The following is a 26,362-nucleotide window of genomic DNA, read 5'->3' as shown; positions in this document are numbered from 1 at the left end:
GAGGGGCTGTGAGGCCCCCAGGGGAACACAGTGCAGGCAGGGCACAGCCTGTGGCGGGGGAGGGGGAGGCAGAGGCGAGGCTGTGTCCAGGTGTCCCCACAGCAGCAGGCCAGCAAGGTGTTGGTGTCTGTGGAATGGACACTGGCTGGCTTACCGGTGAGCCTAGCAGTCCCCCCTCAGCAACAGGAGGCCACTCAGAAGCAGGTTCCCCTAAACCAGGGCAAAAGAGTATCTTCTCTGTGACCCCAGCTCCCCTGGCCTCTGCTGGAACCCGCAGAGCTAAGTGGGGTGATGGGTCTGAGCCGAGGAGGGGCCTCTGGGCATGATGACCCTCTCCTTAACCCCTGCAGACCCTACTCAGCCTTGCCTGCTAAAGAGCACAGGGGTTCTTCATGATCTCATGTCCCCCACCCTGACCTCTCCGGGGACATGGGCTCATCCAGAGCCCAGCACCAGATTCAGATCCAGGATGTGATTTTAGCAGCTGCATCTCAGGTGTAAAGAAAGGAGAGACAAACGTTTACTGAGAACCCCACTTGGTAGGTACTTTTGGTGGTTTTGGGTCACACCTGGTGGTGTTCAGGGGCTATTCCTGGCTCTGTGCTCAGGAGTCACTGCTGACAATGCTTGGGGGGCCATATGGGGTGGTAGACTTTGAACTGGGGTCGTCCATATTGCTTTTAAACAGGGTTGTCCTACCTGCTGTACTGTTACTCTGGCCCCATTATTTTACTTTATTTATTAGCGGAAAATAGATGGTTTAGGGCAAGGCTTAGGCTTTGCCCCATGCTACACTATAAGCAAATGTCAATTCTTGTTTTGGGGCCACACCTGGCATTGAGCTCAGGGATCACTCCTGATGGGGCTCAGGGAACCCTGTGGGGTGCTGGGGACAGAACCCAGGTCAACTCTGCATGCCAGGCCAGCCCCTTAATCCCACCCTGCTAGCTCTCTAACCCTAAGCAAAGGTTAATTCTTCTGGGGGGGGGGCGGGTATTGTGAGGAGTAAGGGAGGAGGAAGGCTGGAAGAGATAAAGGAAAAGCTTTTACTTGGCTTTGGGCCTCCTTAGAGAAGTGCAAACTCAGGGCAAGCAAGGTCAGCTGCAGCTTCTGCCCTGGAGCCCCTCTGTCAGGAGTGCCATCCCGGGGAGATAACCCTGTAGCCGGAGGGGGGGAGAAAGGAGCTGGGTTTGTTAAAGGGCGACTTGGGGAGGGACTTTGAACCAACACCCAGTCCTTGGCGAATGAGTGCTGAACCTCCTGTCCTTAGAGGCTGCTAAGCAGAATTAACTTTTCCCTTCGCTGGGAAATCCTAAATAAGGAATATCCCAGTGAGAGGTTGCAGGGTGACTTCCCTGCAAGCACTCAGACACAGACTGGTGCCTCCAGGAGGTCTGATCCTGAGCAGTAGCTGGGGCCCCTGCTGAGGTTGCAGTCAGGCTCTCTAGCTGGGTGCTCGCGTCTCTCAGGGGAGATGGGTAGCAAGTGGGGCAGAAGGTGTGGACAGCAGTGGATTCCTCTAGTTGCAACAGCTATGATGTACCCTCTGACCTTTACCTTGTTTCCAGATAAACCCAAGTACACAAAAACCTTATTTTCCTGGCTGGAAAAAAGAAAAGAAAAGAAAAGGGAAAGGAGAGGGGAGGAGAGGAGAGGGGAGGGGAGGAGAAGAGAGGAGAGGGGAAGGGAGGGGAGGGGAGGGGAGGAAAGACAGATGACCAAAGCAGTTCAGGAGAGCTGGGGCTTGGTAAAGAAAGGGGGAGGGAATGCTAGCCTCCACTTCCCCTGCCAGGTTCCCCAGGACTGACTGAGTCTGCCAGGCTCTGCCTAGACTCTCTGAACAGGGGAATCTCCTTTGAGGCTGGAGGCTAGTTCGCAGCCAGCACCTTCAGCGAGCACCTGGTTGTATACCTAGGCCTGCAGCGGCCAGCGGCCATTAGACAAGCAGTTTCTCTAGGTCAGGGCCTGTAAGAGTTTCATCAACACCAACACACCATTTCCTTTTCCTTTTGTTTGTTTTGTTTTGGAGCCACACCTGGCGATGCTCAGGGTTACTCCTGGCTCTGTACTCAGGATTACTTGGCCAGCGATCAGGGGACCATATGGGATGCTGGGGACCTAACCTGGGTCGGCCACATGCAAAGCAAATGCCCTCCGCACTGTCCTACTGCCAGGCCCTTTCCTTTTCCTCTGAGGAGACAGAGTTAGTGCATCTTCCCAAGCCCTGTCCTTTCTGCCTGCTCAGACCCTGCAACTGTCAACTCCAGGGCAGACACACAGTGGCAGTTCCAGCTTAGGAGGTGCTTAAAGATGCAGGGACAGAAGTGGGCAGCCAGGACGAGGAGGCAGTAGGCCTTGCAGTACCAGCTTCAATCTCAGAAGTTCTGTCTCTTCCCTTTGTGCATGTAACACCTGCCACAAAAGGGGCTCTCCCAGAGTAAGAGGGAAACTGTCCACCATAGAGGCAGGGGGAGGGGCAGGGCGAAGGGGGGAGGGACACTGAGCACACTGATGGCAGAAAATGTACAATGGCGGAGGGACTCAAACATGAAAGCTTTGTCATTGTAGCTCATGGTGGTTCAATAAAAAAAAAAAAAGAAAAGAAGAAAGAAAGAAAAAAGGGGGGCTCTCTTGGACCCAACTGTCTGAAATCCTGTGTAGTCTCCTAAACTCCTTACCTCCCACTCTCCCCACTCTGCAGAGCTCTGGCAGAAATTTCCTCCACCTGAAGTACTCCAGCCTAGGTCTGCTTGCCATTGCACTTGACCTTTCTCTTTATAGGCTGCTTGCCCCCTCCCTCCCCTGCCACCGGTTGTACGTACATGTCAGGCACCTTCTTTACAGTCTGTGTATTCTAACACAGCATCTTCTGTGATCTGACCTGGCCCTGGTTGTCATAGCTGTTTTTTTTTATTTTTTTTTAGGTGTCATAGTTTACAATAGTACGAAAGTCATTGTTTTTTTGTTTGGGGGCCACACCCAGCAATGCCCAGGGGTAACTCCTGGCTCTGCATTCAGGGATGACTTCTGGGGTGCTCAGGCTCCATATGGGTGTCCAGGATTGCCCTGGGTTGGCTGAGTGCAAGGCAATCGCGCTACCCTCTATCCAGCCACTGAAGTCATCGTTTATGGTGCGTGTGGGATTGCACCGTCCTCCACCAGGGCTTCCAGACCCCTCTACCATCATCCCTTCCCTAGTCTGTTGCCAATGGCTCCGTGAGGGAGATAGCTCTATTTTCTTGAGTCTTCCACTTCTCTGCTAGACCCTCCTTGGCCACAGCATTGGGAGATGCCTGCCTTGGATCAGGACTGGTCAAGTCCGCTCCGAGCACCTATCAGCACAGATGCTTGTGTACCCCCAACCCCGTGAAGCAGCTGCTCAAGTGAGCTTGTTCTGCAGATGCACGGGATGACCCCTGGCAGTTGATTTCCCGGGGGGGTAGTGGACTCGAGCTGGAAGAGGGAACTGCTCTCTGCAGGAAAGTCAGTCCTAACCCCAGCACAGCTGTTCTGAGCCCATCACCTTCCCGCACAGGAAAGAATTTTAGGGGGAGGCAAAATCGTGAAGCAAGAGATTTTCTCAAACAAAATTTACTTAGATGTGAGGAAGAGAGGAATCTGTTCAGGGAAGAACAGGGGCTGGGGGGGTGGGGGTGGGTAAGCCCAAAATGGCTTTGGGAAGAGCTTTTATACAATTTTTCCAATTTTTTTCCCTGGAGCTTTGCATATATGAAAGTTAATCTGGGTGTTGTCTTCTCAAAATCTCATCCTTTGCGCTGTTGATGTTTTCATAATCTCGTAGATTCTTCTGTGACTTCTCCTTTTCTGAATTGTCCGCCCTTCTCTGGATGGGAACTTCCTTGGATTTTTGCTTTAGGGTGGTGACTCTGTTTCTCCCCCGAAGAACATAGAATTTTCCTCCCTTTTTTGAGTCACCTTGAATTACAAAATTATTTATGATTTTCAGATTTACAATGTTCCAACACTAATCCCTTCACCAGAGTCCCCTTCCACCACCGTTCCCAGTTTCCTACCAGCACCACGCACACCCCACAAACCCTACCTTGGGAAGGGAGACAGCTTCTCCCCCCCCACTCCGATAAGCACTGTGGCTTACAATGCAGTTGCTGATAGGGTATCCTGCATATCACTTTCCCTTCTTTCAGCACTCCTACTCCTACGCTGTGACCATTTCCCTCCACCTGTCATGTCAAAGGGATGTGGTCTTCAGGCCTCTGGGCTGCTTCAGGACCCAGAAATCTCTTCTGAAGTTTTCTTGTTTCCCGAAAATCTCAGGGCCCTCCGGCCTCCCTGCCTGCAGCGCTCCCCTCTCTTAACCTCCCAGTGCTCCCTCAGTTCTATCGATTATGTCTCCACGTAGTTTGCTCTAGGGATTGCCTAATCCCTTGTGCTGTTTCCATAGCTCCCCTCCCCCCACAGAAGGGTGATCGTTATTGGATATTTATCTTTTACCGACACATCAGAATTGCATGACCCCTGCAATTCCATCCCCCTTGCAGCAAACTGCAAAATTTCATCTTTTCTCATAGCTCAATGGTATTTCATATACACACATATATGTTTACATATATATTATATTTCGACTTCTCATTTGTTGGGGTTGTTTGCAGATCTTTTCTCCCAATACTTTCCCTCACGGTACATATCACAATTCTTCGCTTTGTCACGTGCTCGCTGAAGAAGACTGAGACTGAAGAAGTGCTGCTCCTGGTCACTAATGGAATGAATGAACGCACAGTCCGAGGCTGTGTCGGGGCTGGAGCCGAGGTGAAGCTCCCGGAGGCGGTGGGCGGGAGAGGACAGGCGTGCACCGCCTCTGGGTCAAAGCAAATCTTTGAAGTGGGCGGGGAGGGGTGTCCCTCGCCGGGGCCAAAGTCTAAACCCGCGGGGGGCTGCACGCAGGACTACTTATAGCTACGACCCGCAGCCCCGGGCCTTTAGCCTGCCCGCCGCCAGCGCCTCCAGAAGCCAGGTCGGTGGAGGGCGCGGGGCGCGGGGCGCGGGGCGCGGGGCGCGGGGCGCGGGGCGCGGGGCGCGGGGCGCGGGGCGCGGGGCGCGGGGCGCGGGGCGCGGGGCGCGGGGCGCGGGGCGCGGGCAGGGTCCGGCCTTGCCCGGCGGCGGCGCGGGCGGGGCGGCGCGGGAACTACACTTCCCAGAGGCCCGGGACGCCGGCCGGAACGCGCCCGGGGGGCCTGCGCGCTCGGGCCAGAAGCGGCCGCGGGCCGAGGCTCCGGGCCGGGGGGCCATGAACGGCCCGTTGGCGAGGCCCGACTGCTGCGCAGGCCTCGGCAACATCGACTTCGGGCAGGTACGCGCCGCGCCGGGCCGCACCGAGCGCTCGGCCGCCGAGCCGCCGCTTCCGACTCCGGCCAGGCGGGGCCGCGCGTCACCAGGCAACGGGGCGGGGCGGGGCGCCCGGGCTCCGGGCTCCAGGGGCTCTCCCGCCTCCCGGGCCGGAGTGCCCGCCTGGGCAGGCTGACCACGGGTCTCCGAGGCTCTGGGTGCATGTGCGTGCTTGCATGTCGGGGTTTACGGGGCCTCTCCCGCCACCCACCCAGGCAAGGCAAGGGTTGGACCCAAAGCCAAGTACTGGTGGCGGCTTCCTTGTTTCGGTCACACTCTGCATTCAGGAATCACTCCTGGCTGTCCTTGGGGGACCGTATGCTGGGATCGAACTCGGGTGGGCCACGTGCAAGGCCAGCGCCCTACCCACTGTACTATCGCTCTTGCACCATGCCTTCTGCCTTAGGCTTGTCTGATTTTTTTTGATCTCATGCAAAGTATAAAATTTACTACTGAACTTCACCCCTAGTCTCCTAGTTAAGGGTTTTTTTTAATTCATTTATTTAGTTTTGGTACCACACCTAGCGGTGCTCAGGGCTCTGGGTTTGGAATCACTCCTGGTGGCACATGCTGGTGGGACCATATGGGATGCCTGGGATCGAATCCACGTCAGCCGTGGGCAAGGCAAAATAAATTCTCTACCCATTGTACTATGGCTCATCCCCTCTTTTTTTTTTCTTTTTTGGGTCACACCTGGCGATGCACAGAGGTTACTCCTGGCTTTGCACTCAGGAATTACTCCTGGCGGTGCTCAGGGGACCACATGGGATGCTGGGAATCGAACCTGGGTCGGCCGCGTGCAAGGCAAACGCCCTACCTGCTATGCTGTCACTCCAGCCCCTCGTTTTTGTTTTTAAATAGGGGTCACAGTAGTGTTCCAGGAGCCATGCCAAGTCGGGGCTGAATTTTTGGGCCTTGTACCCACCTGCTCTTGTACCACACCTGCACATTACCCCCACTCCCACCAGTTAGCTACTTTTTTTTTTTTTCTGTTTTGTTTTTCTGAGCCACAGCCAGCTGTATTCAGGGGTCATTCCTGGTAGTACTCAGGGGACCGACCATAGGTGGTGCTAGAGATTGAACCTGGGTTGCCATATGCATGGTAGAGGAAGTGCCGTACCTGCTGTAGTATCTCTCCACCTTGAAGTTAGCTGCTCTTTTTTCTTTTTTGTGCCAACCCAGCTATGCTCAGGGTTTACTCTTACCTCTGCTCAGGGTTCACTCCTGTCAGGGCTCAGGGGACCATGTGGGGTGCTGGTAATCAAACCTAAGTCAGCCGTGTTCAAGGCCAGTGTACTGTCGCTCCAGCCCTGCAAATTGACTGTTCATGGAGCACCTGAGATCTATTTCTGGCCAAGCACTCCTCAGTCTCACCCAGGGCTTCATTAGCAGATCTTAGCTGATGCCCTGGTTTTGGGGGAACAGTTAAGGGTGTGCTCTGACAGAGGGAGGGGATAGGCTTGGGATGACACTCACTGAAAGAGCTTACTTGGCCCAGAGAGAATCGGGTGGGGTGGAGGGGTTGATACTCAGAAGTAATTGGTTTTCTGAGAGAAGTTGAGGTTGAATGATAAACCCTGGTACTCTGGAGCCTGGAGAGGAAGAACAGGCCAGGGCATGAGGAGGGAGTATTTCTCCTAGGACACAGAAGGACTACAGAAGTGGAATGGGAAGTAGGAGAGAAGAGGGCTTATTTATTTTGTTTTATTTTATTTTATTATTTTATTTATTTTGTCATACCCGACAGTGCTCAGGGATCACTCCTGGCAGGGCTCAGGGGACTGAATGGTGTCAGGGATTGGATCCAGGCTAGATGTGAACAAGGCGAGTGCCCTTGACTTGCCAACGCAAATATTATAGCTTGGCCCATTGGCCCAACTTTCTGGTTTTTAAATTTCTATTATTTTGGTTTTTGGGCCACAGCCGGCAGGGCCAGGGTTACTCCTGGCTTTGCACCCAGGAATCACTCCTGGTGGGGCTGGAGGAACCACACGTGGTCCCAGGGATTGAACCTGAGTGGGCTGTGGGCAAGGCAAGTGCCCTACCCACTTTATTATCACTCAGCGCCCTCTCCCCTCCCAATCCTGTTTGTGTCATTGCACTTTTAACGGAAGTGTCATACACTAGAGATCCTCCTAAGGGGTACAATGCCTGCTTTGAACCAAATGAACTGCATTTAGGTCCAGGGAGCTTGTCCCTCAGTGTTGTGGAAGTGGTAATCCTTAGAATCTTACGCGGAATGGCCGGGCTACACCATGGCTGTCTTCCCTGCTTTCTGCTGCATCAGATCACAGATGCCAAGTGTGTGGCCTGACTCGGGAGGGCACTGCTCCTTAGGAGATTCTGTGTGGCTGCGTCACCACTCGAGGTGCAGAAGCCTCTAGCCAGGGGCAGATTTCAAGGGCACCAGAGGGTGAGGGTTCTATTCTCAGGCATCTGAAGCAAGTTCTGCTTTCTACAGAGCAGCGGCCATGGGATGTGTGGGACAAACAAGGGCTTCCCGCTTCTGCTTTTTTGGATCCAGAGCCTGATGGTGCTATATCGTTAGAGAGATGGGGGTCATGGTAACCCTACTTGACTCATCATTCACTTTTTTCATGACTGCAGTCTTGGCTTATTATTATTGTTTGGTTTTGGTTTGTGGGCCACTCCCAGTCAGGGTTTACTCCTGATTCTGCACTCAATCACTCTTGTGAGGCTCAGGTAACCGTATGTGGTGCTGGGCTTGGCTGTGCCCAAGGCAAGTGCCCAGCCCACTGTACTATAGCTCCAACCCCATGTCTTTTCTTACTTTGGTTGCTGTGTTCTTGAATATTGGTTTAGATTGTGGTGTTTTTGGTTTTGCTATTAGGATTATGCTGGTCTTTGTGTGTGTGTGTGATCCCTGGGATTGGACCCACAAGTGCTTTACTATGCAGCTACATCAATTCTTTTAGTACTGGTCTCCTAATGTGAATTTGGAAGCAGGTAGAATTTATCCAGTGAAGGAACTGGGGTGATAGTGTAGAGAGTTTAGGCATCCCATGATGCTGGTTTAAACCCTGGCTCCACATGGTCCCTGAGCACTGCTGGGATTTTTGTAAGGGTCTTCTTTAATAGGTAGTTTTCTATTGATTTCTAGTTTAGTTTTGTTACTGTTCAAGAACATTGTTTTTATGCTTTCTTGTTTCTGAGGGAGGAGCTCACTCCAGCTCAGGGGCCACACTTGAAAGTGCTTGGGACCACATGTGGTCCAGGGTGAACCGTCATAATGGCCAGCAGAGCTCAGGGTCACTCCTGGCATTGCTTCCATATTGGTGCCGGGCATGGGAGCAGGGTTGGCTGTGAGCAAGTACCTTAACCACTGTAATGTTTCTTAGTTACGTATCTTAAATTTACACTAATATTATGACACATCTTATGGCAAGTGGTGGATGTGGGATTGGAGTTATCCCGTGACTGATTTTATGCCTACCTGCTCTGTTAGTTACCAGGGGTTTGTTGAGGTGTCCAACTCTAATTGTGACCATGTCTGTTTCACCTTTTGGTGCTGATGGTGCTTTGCTTGATGCGTATATGAGCCTCTATTTTTCATGTGTGAAATGGCTCCCAGAGTTGATTATGTGGCCTCAGTCACATCTGTCAAACTTCACTCGGTGCCTGGCACTGGTCTAAATGCTTTTCCCTTGCATTATCTTGCCTTCCTCTATTCCCTGACCCTGGGAAGCAGGTGGCATTATCAAAAAGCAGATGACGTGGTCAAGCCCTGCCAGTCTGGGTGGGCCTGTTTCAGGACCACTCTCTGCCCTGCCTTATTAACGCCTTTTGCCATCACTGGGCAGCTGCTTCCAGCAAAACAGTAAGGGTTGACTGGCTGGTTGCTGTTGTCCTCAGCGCTGCGTGAATGACTGACTTATATGTATAAAATATATAGTGTGCAATGTTTTTATTGTACTATTTTTTTTTCTGCCACACCTGGCAGTGCTCAGGGCTTAACTCTTGGCTCTGCGCCAAGGAATTCCTCCTGGTGGTGCTCAGGGGACCATATGGGATGCTGTCGAACCAGATCGGCTGTGTGGAAGACAAGCGCCCTCCTCACTGCGTTCTCCATCCCTACAAGATAGTTTTTTCTTTTGCTTTCTGGGTCACACCCAGCGATGCTTGGGTTACTCCTGGCTCTACACTTAGGAATCACTCCTGGCAGTGCTGGGGAGGCAATATGGGATGCTGGAGATTGAACCCAGGTCGGCCGCGTGCAAGGCAAACACCCTACCCTCTATACTATCGCTCCGGCCCCACAAGATAGTTTTTATTGAAAGAAATCACTTAGATGTGAGAGGAGAATGTGTGTTTGAGAGAACAAGGTCTATTCCCGCAGGGAAAAGCACGAACTGTGTGACTTAGACAGCTGCTCTCAGACCAGCCCCTTGTAGGACTCCTTCGGGTAGAGTGTAGGAGCCCGAGGCTCCCAGGGGTGCAGAGATGATCGAGAGAGGGACCCACTGGGCATGGGGAGGGTCTTTCCCAGGAGGGGTTGCACATGGATGGACCTTGAGTGGGGCTCCCAGGCCTCAGCCTTGCGCATGGTCTTGAATACTCTTGGGGGATAAAGGATGGGTTTGCAAGTATCTTGCTTGTTTCTGAAAGGTCATGAAATAGGGGACTTGGCGCCCTGCTCCCCCACACTTTTTTTCCTTTCTTTGTGCTCAGGCCTTACTCTTAACTCTGAGCTCAGGGATCACTCCTGGCAGTGCTGGTGAGAGGGAGTATGTTCATACGGAGTGCTGGGAATCGAGCCTGGGTTGTCCCCATGGGGGGACCCTCTACCTACTGTGCTATCTTTCCGTGCTGGCCCTTTTTGCTGTAGAGTTTCGGTGCTTGAATGTTGTAATCGGAATTGTCTGCCTGTGATCTCCGTGGCCTTGGGTCCCAGCGGGCTGCGCGGCTGGGGTGTGTCGCCCAGCTGTCAGTGCTGCATGTCAGAGACCCCAGCGCTCCCCCACCACAATCTGGAACAAGAAACGGAAGCGATAGCACAGTGGCTGGAACACTTGCCTTGCTCTCGGTTGACCCAGGTTTGATCCTGGCACCCCAGGAGTAAGCCCTAAGCACTACCAGATGTCGCCTCCAAACCAGTCCTCTTCCCAACAATAACAACAAAATAAGTAAAATAGAAGGTAAAATGGAAAGATGGTTTCCAGACGCTGCTTGTGCTCAGGCCCAGCGGTTCTCAGAGCAGTGTCCGCCTGGCTTTGCTTGGTGCCCCCCAGAAAGCGAAAGCTGTGAGAATGTGGCTGGGACAGTGAGCCCTGAGCCCCGCCATACCTGCCTCCCTCCGGAACCCCAGGACCTCTTGCACAGCCCCTCCCCTTGGGGCTCACAGACCTTCCGAGTTGGGTACCCCCCTGCAGAGAAGCGAAACATCTCCCATCTCCTAGTGGGTGCGCTCCGAGGGAAGCTGCAGCATTGGAGTTTGAGCATATTGGGGCCCAGGGCTCTAGGGAGGTGCCATGAAGGTCCCTGAGTCCACAGGGAGTGCAGGGGGCCCCAGGACAAGGCTAGGCCGGTGATTCCAAAGGTGAGTTGTGGTGCTGGGGGTCGGCCCTGCCCTTTGCACTGAATCACCTTAGGGTCATCTGACTCTCTGGCCCTCCTGTTTGTTTGGATGTCACAACAGGACCCCGAGGCTATTGACCTGCAGCAGATGTTCCTGAGGGGCCACAGATCCCCCCCTGGGGAGGGTGGAGGGGAACTGCTGTGTGTTGTGTCCCCATCCCAGCCTGCTGGCCTGGCCTCTCTGCCCCCCCCATAGAGTCCCTCCTGCAGGGGGTCGTGGCTGCAGTTGTGGGGCATCACGGAGATACCGAGGTGCATGCGGGGCCTCCGGCTGCAGGACGCCAGGACTTGTGCCCGTCCAGGAGGGTAGGGGTACAGGTGGGCCCTAGGACCTCCTCCCCCGCCCCCTCTCCTTGACTCTCATTTGAGGTTTTCTTTGCTGCTGGGCCTGGGGTCTGAGGGAGGTTTGCCCTTGAGCTGCTTGTAGAACTTTTGATCCCAATCAGGACCTTCCGCCTGGAGCTGTGTGGGGCAGGGCCCTCGGAATGCCCTGGAGCCATTACTCACTCTTCCTGCCCTTCTCCAGGGAACACATCCCTGTACAAATCCCTGTAACTCACTCCAAGGTGACCCAGGTGACTGGATACTTCACCCACCAGGACAGATTGACCTAAGTGTATCATGACCTGGAACCTCTGACCTTCTTTCCAGTATGGACTTATTAATTCATTATTTTATAGTTTGGAGCTCAGGGTTTACTTGGGGATCACTCCTGTCCCGTGCTTGGGGGACTGTGTATGTGGTGCCTGGGAGCGAACCCAGGTCAGCTGTGTTCATGGCAAGTACCTTCACCCCTGACCTGCCTCTCTGACCTTGGTTTTATGGTTTTGTTTTTATTTTTTTGCTTTTTGGGTCACACCCAGGGATGCACAGGGGTTGCTCCTGGCTCTGCACTCAGGAATTACTCCTGGCGGTGCTCGGGGGATCATATGGGATGCCGGGGAATTGAACCTGGGTTGGCTGCGTGCAAGGCAAATGCCCTACCCACTGTGCTATTGCTCCAACCCCTCGTTTTGTGTTTTTTGGTGTGGACGCAGGACTCCCCGGCGTGCAAAGCACCAGCAGTCCTGAGGGCCTAGTTTGACCAGCTGAACTCTTAACTTTGAGACCCAGGAGGGACATTTGATGCCCCCAGTCTTGGTTAATCGTCCCATGGCGGTTTCCCCTTTCTGTGTTAGCCTCCTGCAGGGGGGAGAGAAGCATGCTCCTTCACTGTCCTGTCTCCTGGGGCGTGGCTGCCCTCCCAGCTACGCAGGGTGTGGGCCATTGCTGAGGCTCTGTCAGCCAGTGGTGGGCGTCTCATCCTGGAGAGTGGAGGGGCGTGCGGGTCTCAGTGCCTCGGGGTGTCCGCCCTCCAGCCCAGTCAGCCCCACCACACTCCTGGGGGGTCCTGGCACGGGTTCTCTCGAGTGGCTCCCTGTCCTCTCCCAGCCCTCCTGTAGGGAGGTGGAGGAATAGGGGTGACTTTCGCAGGATACCTTGCCAAGGCCCTTTCCCAGAGGTGCAATTTACACTCCATGAATGGGCGCAGACTTGAATGCACAGTTGGGAAAGGCAAGTGGCCAGCGCTCCCAGCTGGCTGGGCCTCAGCTGAGGGGAGTCACCCCTCACCCAGGGCCTCCCGGAGCCCCTCCTGGTCAGCACCTCCCTGTCCGCTCTGGGCGGTTGCCTCTGTTGGCCCTTCCTGAGTCCTGTTGGAGGTTCATTCTTCTGGACTTGGTGGCCCGAAGGTCTAGCTGCTGGGGGCAGGCCTCGCGTGCTGGACCCTGCTGGCTCGGCCCAGGTAGCCTGTGGCGGGGCACAGGGCTGAATGCCACCTGGATGGTGTAGGGCTCGTTTCCCCCTCCACAAGGCGTATACCCCTGCCACCACGGAAAGATGACAAGCGTGAGAGTCCTTAGAGCAGAGGTCCTCAAACTTAGTTGACTCTTTCAGAATCACTCTGGGGCCGCCTGAGGCCAGCACGGCCTCATCTCAGGCCAGCAGAAGGCCTCCGAGCAAAAGCTACAACAAAAAGTACCACTTAGCACCTCTTTTTTAAAACATCTATTTCGTTTGCTTTTTGGGTCACACCCAGCGAAGCTCAGAGGCTGCTGCTGGCAGTGCTTGGGGGACCATGTGGGAGGCTGGGCATCAACCTGGATTAGCGTGTGCAAGGCGAACGCCCTATCCTCTATACTAATCGCCCCGCCCCACCATTCAGCACCTCTTGGAAATCTGCGTTCTTTAAGGGAACAAACTGAAAGTACCTCAGTTGTGCCTGACACTACTCCTGCCTCTCCCCCCATGCTTGCAGCATCTGTGTGGGGGTCGTCTTCCCTTTTGGGAAGGGCTTCCTCAGAGGGTGCCCTGCCTGCTGTGGGAGTGCGGGGCGGGGCTTTGGGGCCCCCAGGCTATGTCCCCTTGCTCATTCATACAAGGATGATGCTGACATGTTCCCAGCGCTGGGGTGGGGTGGGGGGCCATCATCAGAGGGGACCTTTTCCTTACGCAGAGGACGGGAACCCCATCACCTGCAGGTCCTGACGGGTGGCATCCCTTCTCTGTGGTACCCCGCCTGCCGCCTGGTCTCGCTGCCCTGAAGGATGGACCAGGAACAGACTTGACAGTGCTCCTGGTACTGCAGACTGAGCAGGCCCTGATTGCAGAATCGGCAGATAGCCCCCTCAGAGCTGCCTGCTGTGAGATTAGCGAACGGTGAAAAGGACCTGCATATTGGGGTGACCCAGTCTCCTCGCTGAGTCAGAGAAGGTCAGGGCTGACCAGACCTTCTGTGGGTGGTTGAGGGGGCAGCGGGAAGGGGCGGGCACGGGCACAGGAAGGGGGTATTTGGTGTCGTTAGTGAATGGGGAGAGTGGAACCTGGTGGGTGATAGAATTTGGCGAGGAGCACCTGTGCCCCTCCCTACACACCCCTTCTACCCAGCTGCATGCCCAGGGCACCGGGCCTCTATTAGCTTCTACCCAGGGTCCTGCTGTACTCTTAGCATGGCTTAATTTTCACCCTAAGCTGGCCAGACTGTCCAGAAGCCACCACATCTTGACGCTGTTGCTGTTGACTGCCCATCTCTAGGACCCCTGCTCTGGTCACAGACAGTCTCCCGCCTCCAGCTGGGAGCGGGTTCGAGTTCCCGAGCACAGGCAGCTGAGCTGTGGGGCCCTCCGAGACATGCTGTTAGCCCCTGCCGTGACAGTGCCACTGTTTGCCCAGCACATAGAGAGAAGGGCCCCAGTCTGCAGGGACTCTGACCGCCTCACGGGAGAGACAGCTGACTGGCCTGAAGGGGTAGCCACAGTGGGCGGGTAGGAGAGAGGTGCCGTCGGCAAGCGCTGAGGAGAGGCTGTTTTCTCCAGCCGGGTCTGGGGGCTGGGTAGGAGTCTGGGGCTGCCCGCCGAGGGCATTCCAGACATGTCAGGCATTCTGGGGGCTGGAGAGATAGTGCAGCAGCTAAGGCATGTGTCTTGCGTGAGGCTGCTGCGGCTCTGACCCTGGCTCAGATCCCTGCACCACATGGTCCCCTGAGCACTGCTCGGTGGGGCCATCTAGAGGAGGCCTGTGGGAGGAAGGCGTGATGTTTGGTGTGGGGGATGATGGTGCGGGGCGGCGAGAGTGGCCTGCTAGGAAGGGGAGGCCTCAGCTTCTTGCCAAGGGGCAGAGTCCATCTGCTGGCACTGTGTCGGGGAGTGGTATGGGGTGTGCGGGTGTCTGTGTGCGGGCCCCGGAAGTGGCAGGAGGCAGCAGGGGTCTGAGTGGTCCATCCCGAAGGCTGTGGGGCCTCTTGAAGGAGTTTTGGAACTATAGGGCCACTAACTTGATGAGGCACAAGCTTTGGCTGTGGGTGGCGGAGATTCAGGGCAGGCAGAGGCAGGTAGTTTTCTGTGAGGGGCTTGTGTTGCCCATAAGGCAGGCAGGGTACTTAGGTGCAGGACCCCAGATCATCCATGGGGTTCTCTTCCTCCCCCTCCCTGAGCCTCACCTCTGTCACACTTCTGGTGACAGCACCTTGGAGTCAGAGTGATGTAGGTGGACCCCATGGGTGGCTTACATGAGTCAGGAGGAGAACGAGGGTCACTTTCTCCCCATCTGCCTCTGCCACCTGGGACCCAGGGTTACTGGGTTCTTGTCTCGCTCGCGGAAAAGAATTTCAGGAGTAGACAAGCAGTGAAGTAAAACAGTTTTTATTTGGAAAGTTTTTGAAGGCGTGGAAGGAGGAAAAGAAAGTGGGAGTGTGAAGGGTAAGAGAGAACGGGGGCTTCTCCAAGGGCGGAGAGAGCCCCCACACACATCCCAGCATTAGATAAGAAAACATGAAAGTCCACATCTCGAGAGCGGAGATGCAGGTGACACATGTGCGCAGCTACCGCATGTACTCGGCCACCCGGGCGTAGCAGCACACAGGCCCAGGCAGCAAATGTGCACTCTTCCTTTGTTCAAGGTGGCTTTTATAGCCTCCGCGGGTTGTCTTGATCTGGAAGTTCTGGAGTCTTCTCGGGGCTGAATCACTAAAGTTAGCACTGTAGCACTGTCGTCCCGTTGTTCATCGATTTTCTCGAGTGGGCATCAGTAATGTCTCCATTGTGAGACTTGTTATTGTTTTTGGCATCGAATACGCCACTGGTAGCTTGCCAGGCTCTGCAATTCGGGCGGAATACTCTCGGTAGCTTGTTGGGCTCTCTGAGAGGGACAAAGGAATCAACCCGGGTTGGCCCCGTGCAAGGCAAATGCCCTACCTGCTGTGCTATCATTTCAATCCATGAACCACTAAAGGAGAGGTCTGGAGGGTTTCCGAGGAGAGGAACTCCATGGGGAGGGTCCAATGTCCTCATTGTCTGCTGAAGGTCTTATCAGGTCTTTGTTTCTGTACCCACAGAGTGGATCAGTCTTAAAATTTTCCTTCCCAGAAGTTTTGTTGACCTCAGTTTCATTGCCGAGGGCCTTTCCCCGGCTACCCGCCCACATCAAGAGGAACCTACATGTCTCTGGGGATGGGGATGTGGCTCCGAGGTGGAACACTTGCCTTCCTGTGGCTCCTGAAGCACATGGTCCTCCAAGCATTGCCGGGAGCGGCCCCAGATCCCTAGCCCGGTGAGCAAGCAAACCAACAGCACTGCTTCTGATCAGCAGAAGAGGAGCTGCCAGCTGGTTCAGCCTCAGGTTCCAGAAGCTTGGGGCCTGCATTGGGGGTTCTCTCCTGGTCCTGGGACATGGGCCAGGCTCCTGACATGTGATCCTGGACTCTTTCCCAAGTCCCCCTTAGCAGAGCCCCTGGATGGCAGGCCGAGGTGCCTCCCGGCACGCAGTACTGTGAGGCTGGCCAGTACTCGTTTTCCATGCAAGGCTGGGTGACAGGAGAGGGGAGGATAAGTCAGGAACACTGTCTCTCCGAGACCCCTGAGTGGGAGGCATTTTACAGCTTACATTCTTCTTTGAATCTGACTTGAGAGACCCTCTGTCTCAGCCCTTTGGGCCTCTGAGATTCTTTTGGAAAAGTAATCAGCAGCAAGATTTGCCACTCTTTTCCTTTTGTTTTTGTTTTGGGGCCACACCCAGGAGTGCTCAGGGCTTGCTCCAGGCACTGTGCTCAGGAACCATTTCTGGCTAGGCACAGAGAATCTTGTGGGGGTGGCTGTGAGTGAACCTGGGTTGGCCTTTCATGCCTTTCCTCCCGCCGCCTCACTGTTGATCACCCCGTCAGCTACATCAGCTACATTTTGGTGTGTCCAACTGCTTTCTCCTCTTCTGGGACGCAGGGAGGCCAGCCTCAGCCACTGGTGCCCCTGGGGACATTTGGCACCATTGGGAGACACTTTTTTTGGGGGGGGAACATCCCACTGTGCTCGGGGCTCAGGGCATACTCCTGATTGTTGCAAATGGAGAGAGCAGCTGGGGTAGACCGAGTCAGGACTGGGCACTGGTGAACGCAGTGCAGACCACCCTGCCAGGAACCATCGCCCTGTTTGCATGGTGCCAAGGAGGTGAGCTTGCTTGATGGAGCAGGTCAAGAATGTTTAGCACTGGGGGAGGGGTGTTGGTGTGGCCTGGTGGTAGAGCATCCCCTTTGCATGTGTGAGGCCCTGGGTGCCACCCCCAGCCCTGCAAAAACCCAAAACCAAAACAAACAAATAGAATATTTAGTTCTGTCCAGGTGTGTCATTTTCTGCATGTATATCTGTATGCCTGTGTACACACTGGACACAGACTTGAATTTTACAGCTGACATGCCATTTGACATGCTTTTTGTTTTTTAGCCCCATTTGGTGATACTCAGGGGCTTCTCCTGGCTCTGTGCTCAGGGGACCATGTGGTGCTCTGGACAGAATGTAGGCATCCTGCAGACGAAGCTTGAGCACTCATCCTCGGAGCCTTCCCCCAGCCCCCAGTGGGCATGTTTCTCAGATACTAAGTGTTGACACATACAGATCCTAGTGTATCTAATGTCTAATGTAGCTCCCCTGGGAATGAATCAGTGTGTTTCTGTTCTTGGCTTGGCTTGCTAAGGTGGGGAGTGGGGGAGGTCTCTGAGGAAGGAGTGCTTCCCCGTCTCTGCGCCACCCACCCTGCCACCAGCATGCAGCCTGCCCGGGTCAGGTCTGGCGGAGTCCACATGGCACAGTCACTTATCTGCTCCCAGAGTCCTTGCTCTGCACGTGCCGAGAATGTCCCTGCGGCCTAATTTCCGGGAGCCATGAGCAGTGCTCTACGGGAAAGTCAGCCAGTCCTAACCTCAGCGAAGACACCTGGGTCTGTCACCTTCCCTTGCAGAAAAGAACTCCAGGAGGAGGCAAAGTAGTGAAGCAAGATAGGTTTTTTTTTTTATTTTAAAATTTATTTTATTAAATTTATTTTCATAAAGTTCATAATAGTTGATTATATTCAATATTTTGGCACCAATCCCACCACCATTACACCTTCCCACCACCATTATTTCAAAGTTTCCCACCACAGGCAGATGCTAAATAATTTATTCTGTATAAGCAAGATAGTTTTTGTTGACTGGAGCGATAGCACAGCGCGTAGGGCGTTTGCTTTGCATGGGGTCAACTCAGGTTCGATTCCTCTGCCCCTCTCGGAGAGCCTGGCAAGCTACTGAGAGTATCGCGCCCACACGGCAGAGCCTGGCAAGCTACCCGTGGTGTATTCGATATACCAAAAATGGTAACAAGTCTCACAATGGAGATGCTTACTGGTGCCCATTTGAGCAAATCGATGAGCAATGGGGATAACAGTGACAGTGACAGTTTTTGTTGAACGAAACTTATGTAGATGTGAAAGGAGAGAAAGGAGGAAGGAGAACACGCTTCTCCAGAGAGGAAGAATCAAGCAAAGAGGCAGAGACAAGCAAGTGAGACCCGTGTTTTGGGAGAACATGGCTTGAGCGCAATCCGAAATCTCTGGGGTGGTACTTTATACAGTTCTTTTTTTCTTTGTTTTTGGGCCACACCCTTCGGTGCTCAGGCCTTTCCCTGACTGCTTTCTGGCAGTGCACGGGGACCATATGGGATGCTGGGGATAGAACCTGGTTAGGCCATGTACAGGCAAGCACCTGGTCCACTGTACTATCGCCCCTGCCCCTTGATACAATTCTAAATAGTTTTTTAAGTTGTGTGCATCTGTTAAGTTAATCTGGGGGTTGTCACAGAAAAGTCTGCAGTGTTAATGGTCTTCTGGTAATCTCATGCTTGTACTGTTGATGGTCTCTTAATCTTATGGTTCTTCCGTACCTTCTTCTTTTCTGAGGGGTCCACCTTCTCTGGGCGGGTCTTGGATTTCTGATTCTGGCTACCCCCTCAGTTTCTTCTCTAATGAGCTTGGGACTTTACAAAGGCATGTGGACTTTATGCCTTTGGGCTACTTGAGGGCTAGGTAATCTCTTCTTAAGTTTTATTATTTCCCAAAAAGTGCATTACTAGCACCCATACCTCCCTGCCTGGAACACTGTCCTGCGTGGACGGACACCTGCGTTTCTTCTGCTGACCACTGTAAGCTGTGCGCCTCCAGCTGTGTGTGTCTGGGCAGGGGCCCGGGAGGGGGACCTCCGGCTTGTGGGAGCAGCCATGGTGGTGCCATCACATGGACGGTCTCCTGCATGGATCACTGACCTCTGACTTCACAAGGGTCGTGGCCCTTGGTGGGATTCTGGTTGGGGTCCCACTCCATCCAAGGTGCCGAGTCCGAAGTCCTTGCCGCCTCCCTGCACCCTGCTTCTGCCGTGGGCTGGCCACCTCCGCACAGGGGCCGCCACGGCTGAGTAGGTTTGGCTTTTATTTTGGGTTCAGAGACTGCTCGGCAGTAATCTTGGCTGGACGTTGGAGAGCCCAAGTCGTGTACCCAGAGGGTAACTTTGTGTCTGAGTTCTGGGGGTTTGTCCTCCAGGCCCCGAGGGGGCTGTGTGGACCTCCTGACGATGCTGGCTCTGTCCCTGCAGGCAGACCTCTGCATTATGAGCCGGTTGCTGGCCTACGTGGACCCCTTTGATCCCAGCTTTGTGGCTGCCGTCCTTGCCATCGCTTTCAATCCTCTCTACTGGAATGTGGTGAGTGCCCGGCGCCCTCGGGGGCTGCGCAGGCCGGTGGGCAGGTGGGGGCTACCTGCTGCTATCCCTTTTACTTGAGGAAGGTGATTGGCTCTGTCTGGGGGGTTTCCCACAGCTCTGCCATGCTCCACCATCAAAGCCTTGTGAGTCCCCATGCCCCAGATGTGCTGCTTAAACTTGATGGTGGTTCCCATATGGAACCATCCTTGTCCAGTGAGCTGGGGTCTGTGCGGCAGTGTGAGGAGATGACCAGCTCTGGGCGTGGGAGCCTGGGGGCTGGGGCTCTGGGGGCTGGGTGGGGAACGCTGCACTCCTGTCCCTGCGGCCTGCCTCTGGGATGCCCTTCCCTGCCAAGCTTGCTGGGGGCTGCTCTTGGGACCGCTGGACAGGGAGGGTGAGCACGAGGTGTCTGAGGTCGCCCCCTGGGTTCAGCCTGGGGGCCCGCACTGGTCATCCAGGCCAGCTTGTGCTCGGGTTTGCTGATGCGGAGCCGGGAACACGGGCCCAGGCTGGAGCTGTCTGGGATGGCGGCCACCCCATGGCAGCGACAGCCTGTTCCAGACTACGGTCTTGGTGCAGACTGTGTGCTCAAGTGGCCTGCAGCTCACTGCTTTCCTCCCTCTGGCGGTGGGTGGGAGAGGCAGGGCAGGGCCACCCGCCATGCCCTGAGGGGCCAGTGGGTGTGGGGTGGAGAGGGGCTGAGGAACAGATGCTCAGTGAGAAGACACCAGGTCCAGTAGGAGCTTGTTTGGCCCAGGATCATTCTTTGGCTGCCTGAGTCCCCTGTCCCAAGCCTTTGGCTGAGTCTTGCCAGCTGGAGCTGCATGACCTGGGGTGCCGGTGCCCAAGCTGCCCCCCTCACTCCCCTCTGCCTCCTCACCCCCTAGGCACTTATGGGTGCCTGAGCATCCTCGGCACCTCTTTACATGGAGATGTGGGTGTCAGGGGGCTGAGCAGTTGGAAATAGGCCCCCAAAGATGGCCGTGTCCTAGTGCTGGTGGGTGGGTTCTGGGTGCGGCTAATAAAGCTGCTGGTGGGCCTAAGCACAGACACAAGGGTCCTCAAAAGAGGGCTCAGGGGCCGGAGGAACAGGGAGGGCACAGTCACAGACATTGGGGGTCAGGCGCAGTGGCCTGTGACCCCCATACTCCCAGGCCTGGGGACTGGTTTTGGGTCTCCTCCATGGCTTTAAGCCAATCTGCTCACCTGTGCCACGGGGAACTGGCACCGTGTTAGAAAGGGAGCGAGGCCGTGGGGAGTGGATGGCGTTCTGCCCGCCGCAAGCTTCTCCCCCTGGGCCCGGGGCTCTGGGTTGGCTGGCCTGGCCTTGGCCCCCACTCCTGGGGACCTCTGCTCTCCCGGCTGGAGGAGTGGGCTGGCCAGACCCAGTGTATCCTGGGCACATTCCTGGCCAGCTGGGCCGGCCAGCTGCAGGCCATCCCGGGCACACCCACACACACCCACACACAAGCCCCTCAGCCTTCCAGGATCTGACAGTGGTTTGTGTCTTTGTTGAAGTGTGTGTGGTGCAGCCTGGAGGTTACGTGACGGTGACGAGGGAGATGCTTGCGTCTGTGCCCCGTCAGAAGGCTTTCTTCTTTTACCACAAGTTTCTGATTTGCCTCGTATTTGAAACTCATTCAGTGAAACAGTTTGTGGTCAGGAGCAGGAGAGGGTGAGCTCTTTGAAGACTTTTCAGAATGGGAAAAGTTGCACAAACATAGTATGGTTTGGTGGTCTTGCCAGAAGAGCAGCCGGGAGGGGGCGGGCTGGGGCGCGGCCCGGCTCTGGGGCACCATGGACGACCCAGACCCACCCGGGCAGGCATTTAATGAGCAGCAGTGCTGCACGAGTAACCCGCCGGCAGGGCTGGCTCTCTGCTCGCTCCACATTGACCACATTTCCTGCAGTTTCTGTTCCCAGTCGCGCCAAAGCCGTTACGAGCCCTTTGGAAGTGGGGCTCAAAGAGTTCCTCGTTTCCTCAGTTATTTATGAGGGCCAGCTGTGTGCCAGGCGCCTGGGGGTTTTGGTGCTGGTCTCTAAGGTGCTGACTTCCTAGGAAGTGGCAGTCGGTGCACAGGCTCAATCCCTGCAGTGAGGCAGGGTGGGGCTCTGCGGGCAGCAGAGCCAGGGTGACCTTGGACAAACCTGCCCCTGGCAGTCCGTGGAAAGGAAATCTGCAGAAGTGCAGAACTGACCAAAGTTCTGGGTCAGATTCTAGACGTGTTCCGAAGTCGGGCGGATCTAAAGGCAAGATCTAGCCTTCTGGGGGAATGTTGAAAAGGCAGGCTGGCCCTGAGTGGCCTTGGGGCATGTGGCCATCGGCAGAGAAGGGGCAGTGGGGGAGGGCTCATTGAGATGGGGACAGTGGTCGAGGCTGCGGGGAGGTCATCCAGGGCGGGCCGGGCCTTTGCCTACCCAGGCCTGCTGGCTGCTTGCCATGGTGTGGGCAGTCCCGGTAGAGATTGCGGTGCTTGGCCCAGTGCCGCCTTCAGACGTGTGGGCACATCCCACTAGCCCCTGACCCCTAACCTCCCTTCCCAGGGCCCTTGGCTCAGACTGTTTTCTGCCCTGCTGTCCTTGGGCCTCTGGGGAGAGGGTAGCTCTGGGGCATCCCCCACACCCCAGCTTTCACACTGGTTTTTCTGCCTGTCTGCTCCTCATGAACCCTTTTGCCTTGGCCCCTCCTCCCTTCACACTCAGGGTGCTCCTGGACCTCGCTGCGTGCCAGGGGTCCTGTCCTCGGAGATCACTCAGAGGTGGGGGTGGTGTTGTGAAAGAGTGGGGCCCTGCAGAGGGGCCAGTTGGGTTTTCCGCTTTATTCTCCATCCGTGTCTCCATCTCTGAGCTCTCTGGAGCATGCCTGTGTGTGCCACAGCTCCCCGGTAGTGTGGCCCCCTACCTAGTGTGGGGACACAAGACTGCCCTATGGATGTCCCTTCCCATCTCCAGGAAGGAGCCAGCCCAGTTCCTTGCTGGCACCTGCCCCCAGGCCCCTCGCCAGGCCCCTGCTTTGCTCTTGGCACCCTACTGGATGTGCACAGCTTCACACCCTGAGCACATGCCGGGAACTGACACCCACCTGTACCCCCTTAGTTGCTCAGAGGTGCCCCTTCTTTCTAGGGGAAAGAAGACCTCTATCTGTCACCCCTGGCATTTGCATACCCTGATTTTGTGTGAGGGAGAGGGAATGGCAGGAAAGGGAACTGCCCCCAGCCCAGCTATTCATGGCATCTTGGAAGAGATAAGATAGGCCCTAGCTTTGCGCAGTTCCCTGCCCAGGGCTGCCTCTCCCAGCCATGCTTGAGCTTGAGCCTGTGTCACAGTCTTAAGCTAACCTTGAGCTCTCTTGTTTACAAAAGAAAATTCCTGGGTAAATATTCCAGAGGACTGAGTTTGTGATCCTAGGCATCAAAACTGAACGAGACACATCAGCTTGTTCCGCACTCCCTGGCTCATCAGGATGATTGTGGGAGCTACTGGTGTCTTTGTGTTGGCACTGGGCCCCGGGGAGGGCCTGGGGGTGACGGGGGCATCCGTTGGTGGCGGGCAGAGCTGGTGAGAGGCTCTGGGCTTCAGCCTGCACTCACTCTCACTCGAGCCCCTACAGGCCTAAGGCCCGTCCTTCTAGGTCTATGCTGCCCATACATTCCCTGGACATCCCCTCAGGACGGCCTCCCCCGGTGTGCACCCCCCACGCCACCCCCAGCCTTGGACTCCCTTTTTCTCTTTGTGGGGGAGGGGGCACCTTGAGCTACACCTGGGGGTGCTCAGGGTGACTCCTGGCTCAGGCATCACTCCTGGCGGAGCTCGGGGGGGATCGAACCTGGGTGGACCATGTGCAAAGCAAGCGCCCTGCCTATCTCTGGTCTCTCACCTCCTGTTTTGTCAGGTGGGGGCTGCATCTGTTTCTGGACAGCCCCTTCCGTGTCAGACGGTGCTCCTGGCATGCACCCTGCCCTCATAGCCAGAAGCTTGAGCAGGGTCAGATCACCCTGGGCCCTGCAGAGGGTGTGCTCCAGAACAGGAATCCTGTTTGCCCATTGGCCTGTTTGTCTTTGGTTTCTGGGCCACACCTGTGGTGCCTTGGAGTTGCTCGCAGCTGTGCCTTTGGGGACAGGAGGTGCCAGCGTCTGAACCTGGGGTTCCTGCATGCAGAGCTTGTGCTCAGCTGTGGAGCTGTCCCTCCGGCCCCTGCCCTGGGTTCAGGTGATGGCTCTGCTTTCTCCTGCATGCCCCTCGTCCACAGGGAGATGTGGTCCCCCCGGGAGAATCTGGGAGAAAGGAGTGGGAGGAAGTGGGTTTGTTTGCTGTGTGTTGGGGGCTTCCACAGAGGAGTCTGCTGAGTGCTCCTGCCCCTGGGCTTGGGAGTGAGGTAGCGTGGCCAGACAGTAGGTGGCGCTGTGGGGCCGGCCAGGTGCTCCTCAGCCTCCTGGACAGGGAGGTGGCAGCAAGAGTTGGCAGGTGAGGATGATCTTCAGCCTGCCCTGTGCTGCTCCCCCTGCATCTGCCTGGACACCCTGTGCGTCCGCTCTGCAGCCTCAGGTTTTGCTCTTAGGTCTGCTGTGGGTCAGTGGTGCAGAGGCAAGAGGCCCAGCCCAGTGGCCAGGGGCTCAAGGTTCCTTCCTGGAGGATCTTTTCCTCTGTGTGGGGGAGGATGCCTCGCTGGGACCCATCAAGACCTGAGCCGCTTCGACTGACTCCACCCCCAGAACCCCTCTAGGGCTCTGGGTTGGCCTCGGGGGTGAGGTGCACTTGACCAGACTGGGTTTGCTCTCCGGCACCCCATATGTGCCCTGAGCCCACTGGGAGTGACCCCTGAGCACAGAGCCAGGAGTAAGCCCTGAGCGCAGCCAGGTGTGGCACACAAGACAAAGGTGCAAGGAACAGGGTGTGCACATGTGCGGTGCTCTGAAGGCTGGCCTGAATCCCCACTGCCTGCCGTGTGTGGCCACAGGCTGCATACGTGTGAAAGTGAACACACTCATGTGTACACGCATGTCTCACACAGGCTGGGGTCCTGGCCCCCAGAGCGTGGCCACACACCCACTGGGCCCCGAGCCCTGCTTCTGGGCAGGAAGCGGCCTTCCCAGGCACGCCTTGGCATTTGCAGGCATGCTGAACTCAGCATGCTGGTGTGGCCTGTGGCACAAAAGCTGGATTTTTTTTTTTTCCATTTTGAGTCAGACCCAGCAATTACTCCTGGTCAGGGATTACTCCTGGCTTTGCACTCAGGAATTACTCCTGGTGGTGCTCAGGGGATCATATGGGATGCTGGGAATAGAACCTGGGTCTGGCGTGTGCAAGGCAAATGCCCTACCCGCTGTACTATCACTCCAGCCCCAAAGACGGGTTTTTTTTTTTTTTGAGCAGAACCTACCGGGCATGTTGAAACCTTGACTCTTGCAACCACAGGCTCCTTGGCAGCCAGACACTTGTCCCTTCCGACAGATGTCATAAGATCTAGAAGCTTCTTTAAAAAAAATTTTTTTTTGATTGTGGGGAGGGACAGGGCACACCTGCCTTGGGGGTCACTCCCAGGTCAGTGTTGGGAGTTACTCCTGGTGGTGCTTGGGGACATAGTGTTGGGGATTGAACAGGGTCTCTGGCAGAGGCGTGAACTTCAGCCTTCCTAGCTCTCCTCCCAGCTGTCAGGACTGAATGTGGGGGCTGGGGAAAACTTGGCAACTATGAAAGGTTTCTGAAAGCCGGCGGCCAGAAATGAGCTCAGAACCATTCCTCTTATGAGTCTCAGCGGTCTCTGGCAGTGCTCAGTCATGCTGTGATCGGAGGGTGGCCAGTTGATGCTGAGAAGAGCATGGACACCTTAATATGCTGGCTGAGCTAAGCAGGGGCTCCCTTGGCTTCTGGGCTGGGGCAGTCAGCGCTTTCCCATGGGGATCTGCACTCCGAGGCCTCCCGGTGGTCCCAGAGGCAAGCTGTTCCACGGTGGATTTGTGTGTTTGTGTGTGTGGGGGGGGGGGGCGGTGATGAGGGGGGCAGGTTTGGGTCATACCCAGCTCAAAGTTGACTATTTCGCTCTGTGCTCCGGAATCACTCCTGGCAGGGGTCAGGGGATCGATCCTGGGCCAGCGGCATGCCAGGCGAGCGCCTTCCCAGCCCGCAGTCTTGTCTCTGGACGTTCCTTCTGAGCTAGGGGGCAGATGTGTTCTGTCAGTGGGGAGCAGCCCGTGCACAGCCCACAGCCCTGAATAGAAAGCCAGCCCTGGGCAGCGTGATGGCCCCACTGGGCAGTGGCCTGGCGGGGGACTGTCGCCCCCTCGACAGGACTAGCTTTAGACTCTCTTGTGTCCAGGAGCTGTGGCGAGAGTCTGTGGTTTGTCAAATTGGGTCAGCACGGTCTTCGCCAGGATGGCCTCTTGCCCAGCGGGGAGCCAGAGTGGGCGAGGGGGACAGAAGCCAGGCCTGTCCCCACAGGAGAGCCTGCCAGAAACCCGCCTCGCCCACCCTGTGGAGGCTCCAGACATCTCTCAACCACTCCTCCTCCTTCAGTTCTTCACGGCTCAGAAATGTGATTAGAATTTTCTTAGAAAGCTTGTGCAGTCCCAGATGTTTGCCTGCAACAGTTAATTTTATGTATTTATTTAATTTTTCTGTTTTGGGTCTGTATCTAGCAGTGTTCAGGGGTTACTTGTGGCTCTGCACTCAGAAATTACTCCTGACAGTGCTTAGGGGACTGCATGGGATGCCGGGGATTGAACCCCGATGGGCCAGGGGCTGAGCCTGGGAGGCAAACGCCCTCCCCACGGTGCTATCGTTCCAGCCCGGCAGTATATTTTGGCTGTGGCCTGGGGAAGAGCCCCCTCCGCACACTTGGCGTTGATGTTGGCGGGGCTAGCGGCCCCCAGG

General features: G+C 55.8%; 1 protein-coding gene across 2 annotated transcripts in view; it reads left to right on the top strand.

The window, feature by feature from the left end:
• The first annotated feature begins 4,768 nt into the window (after window positions 1–4,768).
• Window positions 4,769–26,362, top strand: part of PEMT (phosphatidylethanolamine N-methyltransferase) — a 69,235-nt gene continuing 47,641 nt past the window's right edge. The window contains exons 1-2 of one of the 2 annotated variants that reach the window (XM_004612822.2): window positions 4,769–4,993; window positions 19,385–19,492. In XM_004612822.2, the coding sequence (XP_004612879.1) occupies window positions 19,400–19,492 (93 nt within the window). In that variant the 5' untranslated portion in view covers window positions 4,769–4,993; window positions 19,385–19,399. Of the gene's footprint in view, window positions 4,994–5,180; window positions 5,330–19,384; window positions 19,493–26,362 lie in introns of those variants that run through there. The other variant, XM_055134867.1, reaches the window with a different exon arrangement.

The sequence above is a fragment of the Sorex araneus genome, chromosome 4, assembly GCF_027595985.1.
Source record: "Sorex araneus isolate mSorAra2 chromosome 4, mSorAra2.pri, whole genome shotgun sequence".
NCBI classification, from domain to species: Eukaryota; Metazoa; Chordata; class Mammalia; order Eulipotyphla; family Soricidae; genus Sorex; species Sorex araneus.
Note: the sequence above shows the minus strand (reverse complement) of the source record. Positions and strands in the feature narration are given on the sequence as shown.